The sequence below is a fragment of the Ischnura elegans genome, chromosome 3 (assembly GCF_921293095.1).
Source record: "Ischnura elegans chromosome 3, ioIscEleg1.1, whole genome shotgun sequence".
In the NCBI taxonomy this organism is placed as follows: Eukaryota; Metazoa; Arthropoda; class Insecta; order Odonata; family Coenagrionidae; genus Ischnura; species Ischnura elegans.
The window spans coordinates 137586346-137600836 of record NC_060248.1 but is presented as its reverse complement, the minus strand read 5'-3'; the positions used below and the strand labels follow the sequence as shown (position 1 = coordinate 137600836).

The following is a 14491-nucleotide window of genomic DNA, read 5'->3' as shown; positions in this document are numbered from 1 at the left end:
AGATATGTTTCCCTGAGCTCAGTGCCTCATGCATGCATTGGTAACCTCAGGTGATGTAAAACTCCGATCCTCTCGTGTAGAAACTAGGTCCCTGTGATGTCACGTGGAGCGGCATCGCATAGGCGCCAATCTGGCCTTTTTCAAATGAGGTAAAATTGACCATTGCTATTGGTCTAAACCGGTATTTCTAGAACAAAATAATTTGTATATTATGAATACAGTAATGGTGGGTAACGAATCACAATCAATGCCTTTCGTTTTCTTTGATGAAGGAAACCACCCCATTGTTTACATAAAATTAAATATATTCCATTAAACAGTTAAATTCCTGTTTGAATCCTTTAAAGGCAATCACAATTACTCCCCAAAATCTTGGGTTTCCTGCTGCATAGGCGACCTCGTCAAACATTTTCACATTCATCGTTTAGTATTCGAGGTATTCGAATATTCGAGCAATGATTTGATATTCGAATTCGATATTCGAATTCGAGGAATCTACTATTCGACCCATCCCTAATTTTTTCATAATATGCACATGCGTTGAAAATCATTGCAATTAACACATGCACTTTTTCCTGCACATCCTCTTTTTCCTCCCAGCGGGTGATTCGCTCTTATAAATTCATTTTTCACTTGGACTTACTTTACCATTCATCAAACGTCGCCAATGTCTAACCATGGTATGTGTGAAAGCATGCTGGTTCTGGCGTCATCTTACGCTGGTTGAGAATAATGGTAGTGTGAACCATTGGTAGTTCACACATCCATGACTGGTAGTGTGGATAAGACCCATTCAATGGAACCACTTCCAGTTCAGAGATGTGCTTGCCATTCTGAATGCCATAAAAAATACAGCATTGAAAAAGGCCGAGCTAGGTATATGACCTATCCTTGTAATTCAAAAAGTTTAAAAGCTGTTTTTTTCCTTATTTGAAGATTTATATGAAAAATATGAGCAGCAATAAAAATTATGATACATTTTAATCACTTTAAATGGTGCCCTGGGATAGAAGCAATGTGAAGTATCCCGCAGCCAAAGAGCATTTGTAAGCCGGCATCCTATTGGCTTTACGTTTACAAACCCACATGGTAAGTTAGGATGGTCAGAGGATAGCATTTACATATATCTACAATTTGCCTGATGATTCAACTTGGGAAGAGTCAATTATCACCACATTTACCACTAATCATTCTCAGGCCAGAAAAAGAAAGTCACGCATAAGAATGTTAGTCTAAAATGAATTCCTCACCCTTACAAAGATGAACAAGTAGGGTTCACAACATTGGCTTACCTGATACTCATCAAGGATCATGCAAAAAGGACATGCCTTACAAGAAGAAATAAAGACATCTGCAAAAAATTCATGGAGCACACAAGAAATAACACACTCCCATGAATGTAAGTTTGTTCCTACCTGAGGGACATGTTATAATGATCAAGGGCTTTGTCAGCATCATGCATTCTTGAGTAAAGGTCCCCCAGCATCTGGTGAAGTTTGCACGTGGGCTGAATGTCTACCTGTTCCTTAAGTAATGCAACAGCATTCTCCAGCATCATTTCCTGAAAAACAATTCGTGAGATTACAGCTGACAAGGTCAAAAACCGTTGCACTACAATTAAGCTACATTAAAAGGGGGATCTTTGATTCTAGTAAACACAAATTTCTAAAATTTGATGCATAATTTATATTTACACCACATTCAGGGTTTGCAGCATTATTGGTGGATTGAGATCTGGGTTATCCCACAGACACGCAAATGTGATACGCCCGGAAAATGCTGGATAACCAGAAACGTTCAAGAAACAACTAAAATGCACCAAAATACTTTCTAAATTGGATATTAAATGTTTTTGAAATAATCTTCCCTACTTAATGCACAAATTGAAGAAGCACACACTATAAACCTCAAACCAAACAAAGAAATTGCACAGTTCTAAGACCCCTATTTTTGGAGCACTGCAAGGGTAATTATGAAATGCCCCTCTGTAATAATGAATTATAATCCATTCACTCTTCTTTGATTCTTCCATATAGCCTATTTATTACGTAAACATGCCGTAATGAAGCCGAATTTTGGTTAAATATAATGAAAAATGTTGCTGAACATTCAATCAATTGTTCCACAAAACACCAAATCACAATATGATAGATAAGTGTCTCGTTATATTACAGTTCAATCTCACAGGGTTATACTTTGTTAAACTGACAGAATATTATTACCACTCTGCGTATACATTACACATGAAACTGAAATCGACCACCATTTCAAGATAAAATATTGTACAGAGGATCCATTAGCATTGACCTTGAGAATGAACTTATAGAAGATACTTAAATATGATATGACGGAAATGTATTACTGGGAATTCCAAGACAATCACAATAATGTGTGAAATGAAAGGGCTATATTTCGTCTCATTTCATGCCGACATCGTTTCATAAGGCCTAAAAAAAACAGTGTTGTCGAGGCATTCTTTTCACTCTCATTCCTCCACGCCCTCTGGCCAAAATATCATAGCAAGTACAACACTGCCACAGGAAAGTACTAGGTGCTCGGGGCCTTCAGAATAGATTGATAAGCTCGATTTTCAGAGACATCTATCCTGTGAAGTATCATCGGAGGTGTCACCTGTTACCTGACTATCTTGATTTTTTCCCATCACATTAGATGGCTGAGGAACCAGTGGCATCAACATCTGGTTCAGCGGGAGCGTGATGAAAAAAAAGAGCTAAGAGAAATGTGAAGAAAAAGCCTAATTAAGAGTTGATGAACATCCTCATGCAGTCTGATGAAGAGATGTACAGTGAGGAAGATATTGCATCCCAGGAAGGAATTGCAGAGGAGTCGTTTGAAGAGTCAGGAAGAAAACACCCATGCACCTTCATCAAAACTGCTCGGAAAGCACTCTAATAACTTCGATTAATGGTACAAAGCTGAACTTGAAGTAACGGATATCCCTTTTTCTGGCATCTCAGGACTAAAATTAAATGTTCCCAGTGAGAATCCTTATGACTATTTTATACTCATTGCCTATGATGTTCCTTTGAGTTGCGACGGTAACGAATATCAATGCTGAATATCTGGTTCGAAATAATACTTCTCCAAATGCTAGAATACCATCTTGGAAAGTCTTGAGTCGAGGATAATTGGAAACATTTTTGGCCTTCTATTTATGATGGGAAATATTTCTATTAGTAGATTATTATATTATTGGAAAAAATCTAAACTATATAATCTCCCTGTTTTTTCTAAATACATGTCTCGAGATAGGTTTTGCAAATATTGTGTGCTATGCACTTTGGCAAAAATGTGGTTAGAGGCGAACTCTTCCACAGCGATCCATTATACAAAATACGACCCTTGCATGATACATTCCATGCAAGTATGAGTGAAGTGTACCATGTGGGAAGTGTACTACGTGGACGTGCACTACGTCACCATAAGACCTGGACGTGCACCATAAGACGAATGCATGGTTCTGGGCGGAGTTCACGTTATCCACGTTTGCTATTTAAACAATTCATTCCTAACAAACATCACAAATATTAAATAGAATTGTACATGATCGCTGAACCATGCGGTTTAGTTTGGGATTGCTTGATATGTTGTGGCACCGAGGATAAAGAAGTGGAAGGTGCAGGGAACGCAGAGAAAATTTTTTAAAATAAGGGGCACTCTGTGTACATGGATAACTTTTATGACAGCGTGAACCTTTGCTATTATCTGCTTAAAGAGAAAACATACTGTACAGGCACTCTGCAAATGAAGAGGAAAAATAATGCGGATATATTTTTTAAAAATTAGGGTGAATGTGTGGCTAGCTACAATATAATGGGGGTGTGCATTTTGAAACGGAGGGATAAAAGAGATGTGAAGATGATTTCGTCCGAGTATGGACACCATTATGTGGGCAGGCAGGGAAGAGTTTCAACTAAGCCCAGTATGGTGGATGCTTACAATAAGCACATTGGAGGCATAGACAAGACATATCAATTGTTGTCCTATTATCTTTGCGAAATGAGAACTCTCCGTTGGTACCTAAAGTTGATAATATACTTTATTCAGATAATACTGGATTCATTCTTTTATTCTATACCAAAGATTTAGTAGGAAATTCGTAAATTTGTTAGAATACCGCGATGACATAATAATATCATTGCTAAATGTACAACCAGAGGCAATGCCTTCAATGAGTTCCCCTAAACTCACCACTTAATTTGTAAAGAAGAGAAAAGGAAGAAAGAAGTGCTGAGTATGAGCCAAAAATAGAGTGAGGATAGATGCTAGCATTTATTATCCAGAGTGAACTTAAAAAACGGGCTTACGCATAGACCCATGCTTCAGGATATTCCATTATTACAAATAATACAAAATAATGATTTATTATTGCAAGTATGCTAATTTATTAAAATAAGTTTTCATCACTTTTAAAATAAGTCTTAAATTAATGCTGACTTTGATTTTACTCTTCATTCTAATGCTTTTCCAGTATGGTTCTTGAAAGTTATCCCAAAACCATGAGTAAATTTTGAGTTTGCAATTATTTTAAGACAAAAATTTTATTATATTAAAAACAAATAAAATTTTGTCATTTCTGAATGCTCCAAATTTTTAAATATATCAATCTTTTTGCAAAATAAGTCGAAATATATGGACGTTAGATGAGAATTAAGGGTGATTAAAAAAATCGTATAGCGGGCTGCATAACGCATGCGACATGGTTTGCATGGCTTTGCCGATGCTTTGTGCGGCAGACGCACCGGTGCGTCCTTCGCTTTATTTGTTTAAAACAATCATAGGATTTATATTATTATTTTTTACGGTATCCATAGAGACATATCTACTTGGTGAACTCAATTGATTCGGCTTTAACTTTGTGAAAATCCATGTTGAAATGAAAATGTACAACCTTGGTAACTTTTCACAGGAAAAATTTATTCTACTTGGTTATGCAGAAAAACTACTGCCACTCATGGCGACATTTTTCTTCAAAATTGCCAATAGAGAAAGTGTTAACTCGACAAATGCTATGAAAGTCTGTTTGTTCTTATCCATACTCTTCTCTATGAGGAGCCTAAGAGGCAAAATTGCTTCTCTTGCACCCTTGCTTTTCTAAAATCCAAATTGCTCCTCATCCAGGAATTTTTCTGCTCTTCGTTCTTTTCTCCTGTAAATGAATCTCGTCAGAATCTTCAATGCATGTGTCATCAGGCTTATGGTCCTAAAATGTTTGCACTTCTCTGCTCTCTTCTTTTCGGGTATGGAAATGATTATGTTCTTCTCCAAGTCACTAGGTAATTCTCCTGTTGAGTACCTAAATATCCCAGATAGATTTAAAGAGTTCCACTCTAACTAAACTATAAAATTCACAGTTTTATCCAGGTTTTCATCGTCTAACTGTCTTCAAATTCACGATCCATTGATGATCCATTTTAGGCAGAAATATTGATCACGTAACAATCACTGGCTGCACGTCAACTAAAACTTTCACAAACACAACAGATGCCGTGAATGTAAACTCAACAATGAAAATGCTCTCTCTTATGGCGTCACCTATTGTAAGCAAAATTCAGGGCCGGCTAAAGGTCGTGAGTGGGAAAATGGAGGGTGGCAGGGAAGTGTCTGATTTTTCGCCTGGGATAATGAACACTTTTGTTACCAATCTTCCAATCACTCGTTTACGGTCAATGTGTCTTCATGGCACACGGACCAATAATTGCACTTCAAATACACGCGTGCAGACAATATATGCACGGACAGTGTCTGCGAGTGACTGACCTTGAAACATGATCCACATATAGGTTTTTCTTTTTATCTTTCAATTGTAGTTTAACAAACAAATTTCAATTCAATTCATTTCAATCTCCTAATCCATATTTTTCAGTCATTCTTCAATCATGACCTTCGCTGACAACAGAGTTCCAACCACCTAAGGCCATAAGGTTTTCTTCAACCCTTACCTGCTTGATTACTTCCCTGATATCATCGTAGACATCTTCAATTTCTTAATCCTTGTAGCCTATTGTAGGAATGTAAACTTGTACCACTATGGTATCTTCCAGCTTAGTCTCTATCTTTACCATTACTATCCTTTCATTTATTTATTTATTGAATCATTCAAAACAGCCAAAACGGCCTTTACATTGAATGGACAGCTTAAAATCTGCAGCTTTAAAAAATATAAACTATAAAAAAACTATGAAAAGGATATTAATTTTAAAAAATTTTAAGAAGATGGCTTTTCGAAGCTGCCTCTTGAATGATCTGATGGGCATTGAAAGATCCAGGGAAGGGTGAGTATTCGAAATGGTATTGAAATAGGTAGGGAGTCTGTGAAAAAGTGATCTCTGAGAGAAAGAGAAAGACGGAATTTAGGTTGGTGTAATAGGTGGTTATTACGGAAGGAGCGGGTGGGAGTGTGGAGTGTAAAGAAAGGCAGTATTTCTGAGGGTCGGAACTAGCCATTTAAGGCATTGTAAATGAAGGAAATGTCATGAAAATTCCTACAGGAGGATAGTGGGACCAATGATAGGGCAGACATTACTTCAGAGGAGAAGTACGGGGGTGAGGAACCCGGTGTCGGACTACTGAAATAAAGAAATACTGTATTGTAAAGAGACATTATACTGTAGGAAGCTTTTCACATGCATTCCAGCACTCTTTCTGAGCTTTAATCCAACCCCAGGATTATCGTTTAGAGATCCTGTGCGTATAAACCTATAGCTTCCACTCCAAATGTCTCCCTCCTTAGGCCACTTCATTTTGCTGCTTCCTTGCACGTCGAGATTCAATCTTTGCATTTCCACCGCAAGGTTTTCTTGTTTACACAGGTTCTGCAGGATAGTTGGAGTAGCTGCGACTCCTAGGGATGACAGTGTGGTTGCTTCCCCTTGCCTTCCACATTGCAGTACTACAGCCGTTTAAGTAAATGTTACCACACCTGAAGTGAAATGAGTGTCACTGTACCGACCAGTATTGTCTCCACCATCACTCATATGGAGAAGAGCTGCTGCCCTCTCCCCCGGGTGATGAGAGGCATAATTGTTGGCAGCCTCCCATTGCCAAGTCAAGGCATCTTCACCGGTTTAACATATACCTTAGATGCCCTATCTTACCCAGGGATGGACCCATAGCACCTCGGCATGCCGCCACTTTTTGCCCACGACAGCTTATTTGACAAGTAAACTTGCTTATATCACAGCTAACCTCTGTATCAAGAGGTTGACCCACCACCCGCAACCCGGTGGACGCATTCTGTGGCTCAAAGCACAGCCTAAAGAACCCTCCCTATAGCAGACATATGTAATTAATTTCCCTAGAATAAGAAGTCTCCATTTTTTTTCTGGTTGTATGAGAACATTACAAGGACAAAATTTTGCAAGACGGATGTCTTTAAGTAGTTCCTGAGCTGGCCACATTCAGATGTCAATGGAATTAGCATTAATTTTTTCCACCACTCCATACACAATTGCTAAAATAATATTTTAAAAATACAGTGGAACCGTGTTAAAGGGAGTATGGGCTATTGCGAGACCTCCGCCATTAGGAGAGATAGCCAAGGTACTTTCAATTGACCCAATGATTAGCATGTAAAAAAATTCATTTTTATGAGGCCCTTTTGGTGTTGGTACTCGCCGTAAAACCTTCACCAAGAGTCCCTAACCTCTGTAATTTCTGGCGATTTGTTAGAAATTAAGTTAACATGGAGTGCTCAGTCTTAAATTCATGTAGTAAACTGTCGTTCGATAAATAAGTAGTTCATTTTGGTGAAAATATTGAGGTATTAACATTCGCGAATGCTTGATCTTCTTTTGTTTCTCGGGCGGCAGAAAGCAGTCGGCAACATACCCCCACATTCGTGAGTTGCATGAATGGAGAGCATTTGAAGGTAGACAGCATGGCAAAAAAAATGCAAAGCACATCTAATCAAGAAAATGAAAATAATAGAACAATACGAGAGTTGCGTGATTAATTTATCTTCCTATTCACTCTTCACAAGTGAAAAAATAACACAAGTGCCCAAGGAATGCAGACCATGAAGAGTTAGAAGGAGCTTCATTTGGATGGTTTTGCCCACTTCAATCCACGGGAACTACTGAGAAAGGGGCTATGCTTAAGGCTAAAGCCGAGTATTTCAGTGATAGATTGAGAATCAAGAACTTCAAGAGTTCGGAAGGTTGGCTATACTAATTCAAAGCACAAAAGCATTACCTCCCATCATAATTGCTGGTGAGGCCTGCAGTGTAAACGCAAAGTTTTGGAATAAAGGACTGTGATCCTAGTGGAATATCTAAAGAAGTGATATCCCACAGGATATAACGCAGACGAAACAGAACTCTTTTACAACCTATCCCTAACAAAACCCTTGCAGTATGAGGCATTTCTTGTAATGATGGTTCCAGAGGCAGGTAATGCACCTTAGCGATGGCATATGTGAAGACCTGATGCTGCACTTTTAGTTTGTTTAATTAAAAAAATTCTATACTCCTTTTTCACGTTTCACAGTCAATATTATTATTATTATTTGTCCAGAGACCATGTATGTAGTCATTTTCAACTTTATTTGAGGAAAATATGACTGAGACTTTTGGGTGTTAAGACAGAGAAAATTTTGTTGGCACTACAGATGGAGTTTATGAGAAATAATATTTGCATTGTTGATCAGTGTGGGGTAAGAAGAAGAGGTGAGAAGGAAGCTAGTGTCGTCAGCATAGAGGAGCAATTTAGAAGCAGGGGTGTCGGTGATATAGTGAGTCATGTCATTAATATATATTAAGAACAGTATAGGACCAAGTGTTGAACCTTGTGGGACCCCAAGAGAGCTATGAGCAATGTTAGGGAGATGGAAAGCCCCATTGGCAAAGAGGGATACAAAATGAGTCCGATTTAGAGTGTAAGATTCAAGCCATTTATAAGGGGTACCTCTGACAACCAGATTATGAATTTCTTTGAGCAGGCAAAGCTGATGTACCATGTCGAAAGCCTTTGAGAAATCAAAGAAAATACCTCGGGCTTTCTGCTTTTTGTCGAGGGAGGTGAGGATGAAATCAAATGCTTCATAAATAGCTGAGGTTGTGGATCTACCCTTCCTGAAACCATGTTGTTTTGGGGTGAGAAGTGAATTTTTTTCCAGAAAGGAGACAAGCCTGGTAGCAAACACTGTTTCATACACCTTTGCTGGTGTATTCTGTAAGGTTATTGGGCGATAGTTATGTAGGTCATTTGGACTTCCTTCATTTTTGTAGATGGGCACTATTTTGGAATGTTTCACAGCCGAAGGAAAAACACCTTGAGTTAATAATTTGTCAATCAGGTATAACAATGGTTCCTTTATATACTCGAACACACTAAGAATGATGAAGCCTGGCGATGCGATAAATTGATAAATTTACGTGAAAAGTATATCTCTTGCGAGTATTGCATGCGTATTTTTCACGCAAAATGTACTGGCTTAAATGATTTATCATTGAAAGCCCTTCTTGACGCTCGGGAAATTTTTTGGAAGTGTCTTTCGTGCCGTGCTTTTAAGTTTTCGCTAGCAAATATGGCGGCCGATATTGAGCTATTAAAGAAAGAGTTTAATTCCATTAAAAACAACCACGATGCAGCCGATGTGGATGAATCCAAGGTGCAAGATTACGTCAACGCCTTGAAGTCTGATGCTGATATCAGCAATAAGTGTTAGTGTTGATACTTCAACCAACCTGGATGCTTCAACTGCTTCGCGATCTAAATGCGATCCAAAAAATCCTGCGGCCACGTCGAAAATGGAATCTACGACACAATTGGAGACGAAAAAGAAACCTGACGGGCAGGTGAAAGATGGTTTCATAGTTTACCATAATAAGAAACGGAAACGAAGAAATTTTCGTGTCATCGGCCAAGGGGCAACTTGTGAGGATGATTCCAGCGGACTTCGAGCAGCTAAGATCGTAAGGTATATGTATGTCGGCCGCTTGGATCCTGAAACTACGTGCGAACAAGTCGTTTCTCATGTTAAAAATAAATTTAACTTAACATGCGAGTCGTGTGTAAGAGTAGAAGGAAAAAGTGCCTATGCTGCATTTAAGATTGGTATAAATTATACCCAGTGCAATAATCTGAGGAACTTACAGAAGTGGCCTCTAGGAGCCGTAGTTACTGAATTTTTTATGCCTAAAAGTGCTCCGTCAAGCGAAATTAAAGGTGATATCAATATCAATGGTATTCAACATAAACCTGCAGAAGTAGTAGAATCAGCGCCTCAACAAAACGGAGTATGCACTCGTGCCAAAACAAAAATAGGATCAGTAAACCCTCTGTGACTAGCTACCCCTAATGGTCATGTTCCCTTATCTGCTTCGCGCAGGGCTATAAGAGAACCTAATACTGTTAAAACTAAAGTGAAGGTGTTACACCTAAACATTCAGTGCTTACGGCACAAAATTAATGTTCTGGGGCCTAAGTCCGTAACTTGAATTCTCCTTTCTCCGGAGAAAGTGTACTCTCCCGTAGTTTCCTCCCGACTGTAGTCCGTAACTCGGCGGAGAAAACATCAGTTCCTGGCCGCTACCGGAGAAAACTCTGGGTGCGATTCATAGACGACACTGAAATTGCTCACTTTACAAAGTCTCACTTTACGGTAAAGTGAGACTTTAGCTAAAGTTCGTTGCAGAGTCGTTTCAAGGATCTCACTTTATAAAGTGGCACTTTAGCTCCTAAAGTCTCGATCATGCATTGAAATTTTGAGTGTTGGCAATGAACGCTGCGAAAAAGTGAAGAAAAAGATGACACACGATATTAAATGCGTACTTGTTTACATGTTTCTGGCGACTGGGTTTTCATGTTGTATTTTGCTAAGGTTTTATTAAGCTGCATTTTCTCGTTTTCTCATATTATGAGCAAATGTAAATGAATACTGCGTCATTGAAAGCTTTTCTCCACTAGCTTTATTGTACGTTAATGACTGATTTGGCTGAATAAAAGCTCGCTTTTAATTAGCTTCGTGCATTGGTAATGCCCTTCGATGTTTCTAGAGAAGTAAATATTCAAATGATGATATTTTCACGACATTTTATGATCATTTTCCATGATTAACTGCAAACGGTTGTTTGGACTATATGTTAGTCGAAGTTTGATGGTGTAGGTTCATTGAAGGTGGGTGAAATAGTGAAATTCTCTCGCGTTAACTTGAAACTGTACCAATTAATTTGAAGATTTACCGATCAGTGGTTGTCTCAGTTGGACGTATATTATGAATGATGTATGGGCGTTTGTTGAATTCTTTTGAGCTTACCAGTATTTTAATTCTTGGAATGTTAACCTAAGGGGTTATATATTTAGAGAAATGTACTTTCAATAATACCTACATCATCAAAACCAATGAATGAATGGCCACGCAATGAAACATTTTGAATGTGAAAATGGATTTATATCAATAAATATCTCTTTATCTACTTCAAATGATGCCTCGACATGTGAATACCTAACCCGAGTATCCATTCACGAATTTCGTAGTAAAAAATTTCAATGAAGTCTGTGATGCTGTGTAAATAAAATTTCATAACAATCTTACATCCTCGAGAAAACATCGCTTTGCTGCAGATAATATGATTATGAAGGAAAGTGTGTTTTACTTTTTATTGCTGCCTTTCATGACGAGATCTTATATCATCATTATAAACATTCAAATGCATAGACGAAAAACGAATCAGAAACTCGACTATAGTTTCAAAATCACAGAAACATGTTAAACGCGATATGGAGGCATACGGCAAGAGTACATTAAGCAATATTGAATGAAAACACTTAAAATACAATGCAAGGTATAGAAGCTAGCATTTGGCTGGCCAAACGACATGAAAATCAAGTCTTAGCATACGAAGGCTATTGACGCCAATGTAAACAGAATTTTGCTATCATATTCAAGTATCTTTAAGGAAAATTCTAGAATATGAACGTATAAATAACCTAAGAATTCAACAATTAACTTGTATATAAAATCAACATAAATTATGGCAACCTGTTCAACCACTTACTGTGTTGTAATTATCACACGACCGATAGAGTTAAATTTCAAAATATAAGAATTGGGTCATCTCCATCAATACCGACTCGATATATATTCAGGGAAAAGACATATATTACTTGTCTGGTTATTTCTTGAAACGCGCCAGTTTGCTGCTGTGTTCTCACCAAAAAATTAGTTCATATTCATTTCCGTAACCCAAATATCTTCATATTTCAACTTCAATAACAGCCGGTGCAGCCATATTTATTCATCCGTAAAGGACACTTTAGCCCTAAAGTGAGCTCCGGTTGGGCACTTTACGGTAAAGTGACGATTCGGCCATTTTTCCTCTAAAGTGGCGTTTATGAAACGGAAAAAGCAGACTTTAGCCCGGCTAAAGTATACTTTAGCCTAAAGTGCCGTCTATGAATCGCACCCTCTCGGGTGCGATTCTCGGTATCGGATAGGAAGAGCAGATCAATGATCAGAACAAGATCAAGAAATTTTCCGTAACTGTTTTCCACATTGTTCTTCTGTTTCAGACCCAATAAGTTCATGAACATCAACAACTCAATACATAATGGCGTTTTCGTCTCAATAGATGACATGAATGAGGGGCAATTAAAGTCACCAAGGATAAATATTTCATTATTAATAATTTCACTATAGGTCAATTTGTCAAAAAAATTAGTATATACTTCAAGCATAGCATCTGGAGGGAAATAGACAACACATAAATACACCCATTTATTATTTTTCACCTGCACCTTGATCCAAATATTTTCATCACATGTCTCTAATTCTCTTAACCTCATTGACTTATACGTATCCTTCACCATTACCATTACTCCACCACCTAGTTTTTTTCCAGTCAAAGTCTCATTTCTGTCTTTCCGATGTAATTTGTATCTGCCACTCATGCATACTTCTGAATCACTTATGTAATTATTTAACCATGTCTCACTTATACATATTATATCATGGTCAAGATCACCTAACGAGATGTTGAACATTTTTAACTTACTTCTCAAACCTCTCACATTCTGATAATAGATCGAAAGTTGTTGATTCAATGCACAAATTGTTCCATTCCGATCTTCCGTCCCTGGTAAACAAGGATCGCTTCCTCATTGTAAGGTTTCTATATCAGAATCACTTCGAATGCTTTTTCTATCCCCGCCTTCACTTTTGCGAACAAATATACGACCTCCGCGCACCCATAAGTACTTTACCTTACCATTTCTTTTAAGGTCTCTTGCTAGGGCATACAACCTTTTGTTTGTTTGTGTTAAAGCTTCATTTACAAAAATTGGGCTAGCCGCGTTAACATTCCCTGTGTTCAGGTGAAGGTCCGAGAGTGAAAGATTTCTCTTCACCCTCCTGGATCGAACAAATTCTTCCGCTATGCTTGACTGGGCAAAACGTACAACTAGCGGCGGATGCTTAGACTGGGTGGAATGCTTCTTCCCTACCCTATACGCAGCTTCAATATCACTCCCATCGAGTTTAATACCCAAGGCAAGACCTGTTTTACACACGATTGCTGAAGGAGCATCGTCATTTGACATCGGAACACCATGTATTTCGATAGTATTCCTGAGTGACTCTTGCTCCAAAGTATTCAACTTGTCCTCAAGGTCACAAACTCGTTTACTCAAGGCAACGTTTTCCCCAAATAATTTATCTAATCCATCACTCACTTTACTAAGGTTACATTGGACTGCTTCTATAGCTTTTGTTTGCTCACTTAGCGTCTTCGTGTGATCATGAATGACGCTATTCCACGAATTAATTAATTGTTTTAACTCACTCTGCTCATTCTGCATCACCGATATCTTCTCCAACAGTTCACGCAGCAGGAGCACTGATGAATCCTCTGAAGTGCTGCAAGATGCCATCTGTTGTGTAGCTTCATTCGCCACGCAATCTGGACGATTCCTCAGAGCCTCAGGATCGCAATTGTGACAAATCCACCGCTGTTGTCGGCCATCCTCGAGCAACTTCAATACATCCTTCGACACTGATTGGCACACTGCATGAAAACTCTTGTTACACTCATTGCAGAGAACCGACGTCTGGCCACGTTTTATTACATTTCCGCAGGAATCACACTGAGATGGCATTTTACGACGAGAAGAAACGAGCGAACAGTGTATAACAGCGAGCTGTGCTCAGACACTTCCGTTCACAACGACTGCTCGACTGCGACAATATAATCATTATATTCGGAATCAACTGTTTCAATAAATATCTTGGCTCACAAAAAATATAAAACACTATTATGTAACACTAATAAAACATGATAATCGGTTTTCCAATCACTTTGCACACACTAAAAGAATTTGCACTCCTTGAAGTTCGAAAGGATTCTTTACACCTCACTTCCTACTCATCACTAACGACTTAGAATCAGATTACGTTATTTCACATTAACATTGCGAAGACAATTAAATGAATAGGTTGAAACAAATTGCTAAACCAGTTATTGTAACACCAACA

General features: G+C 38.3%; 1 protein-coding gene across 5 annotated transcripts in view; it reads right to left on the bottom strand.

Annotated features, from left to right (window-relative positions):
- The window catches only part of LOC124156635 (anaphase-promoting complex subunit 7), a 252895-nt gene that overhangs the window by 122181 nt on the left and 116223 nt on the right, over window positions 1-14491 (bottom strand). For all 5 annotated transcript variants that reach the window (XM_046531293.1, XM_046531292.1, XM_046531296.1 and 2 more), the window contains one exon: window positions 1416-1561. In XM_046531293.1, coding sequence (XP_046387249.1) covers window positions 1416-1561 — 146 coding nt within the window. The remainder of the gene's footprint in view (window positions 1-1415; window positions 1562-14491) is intronic.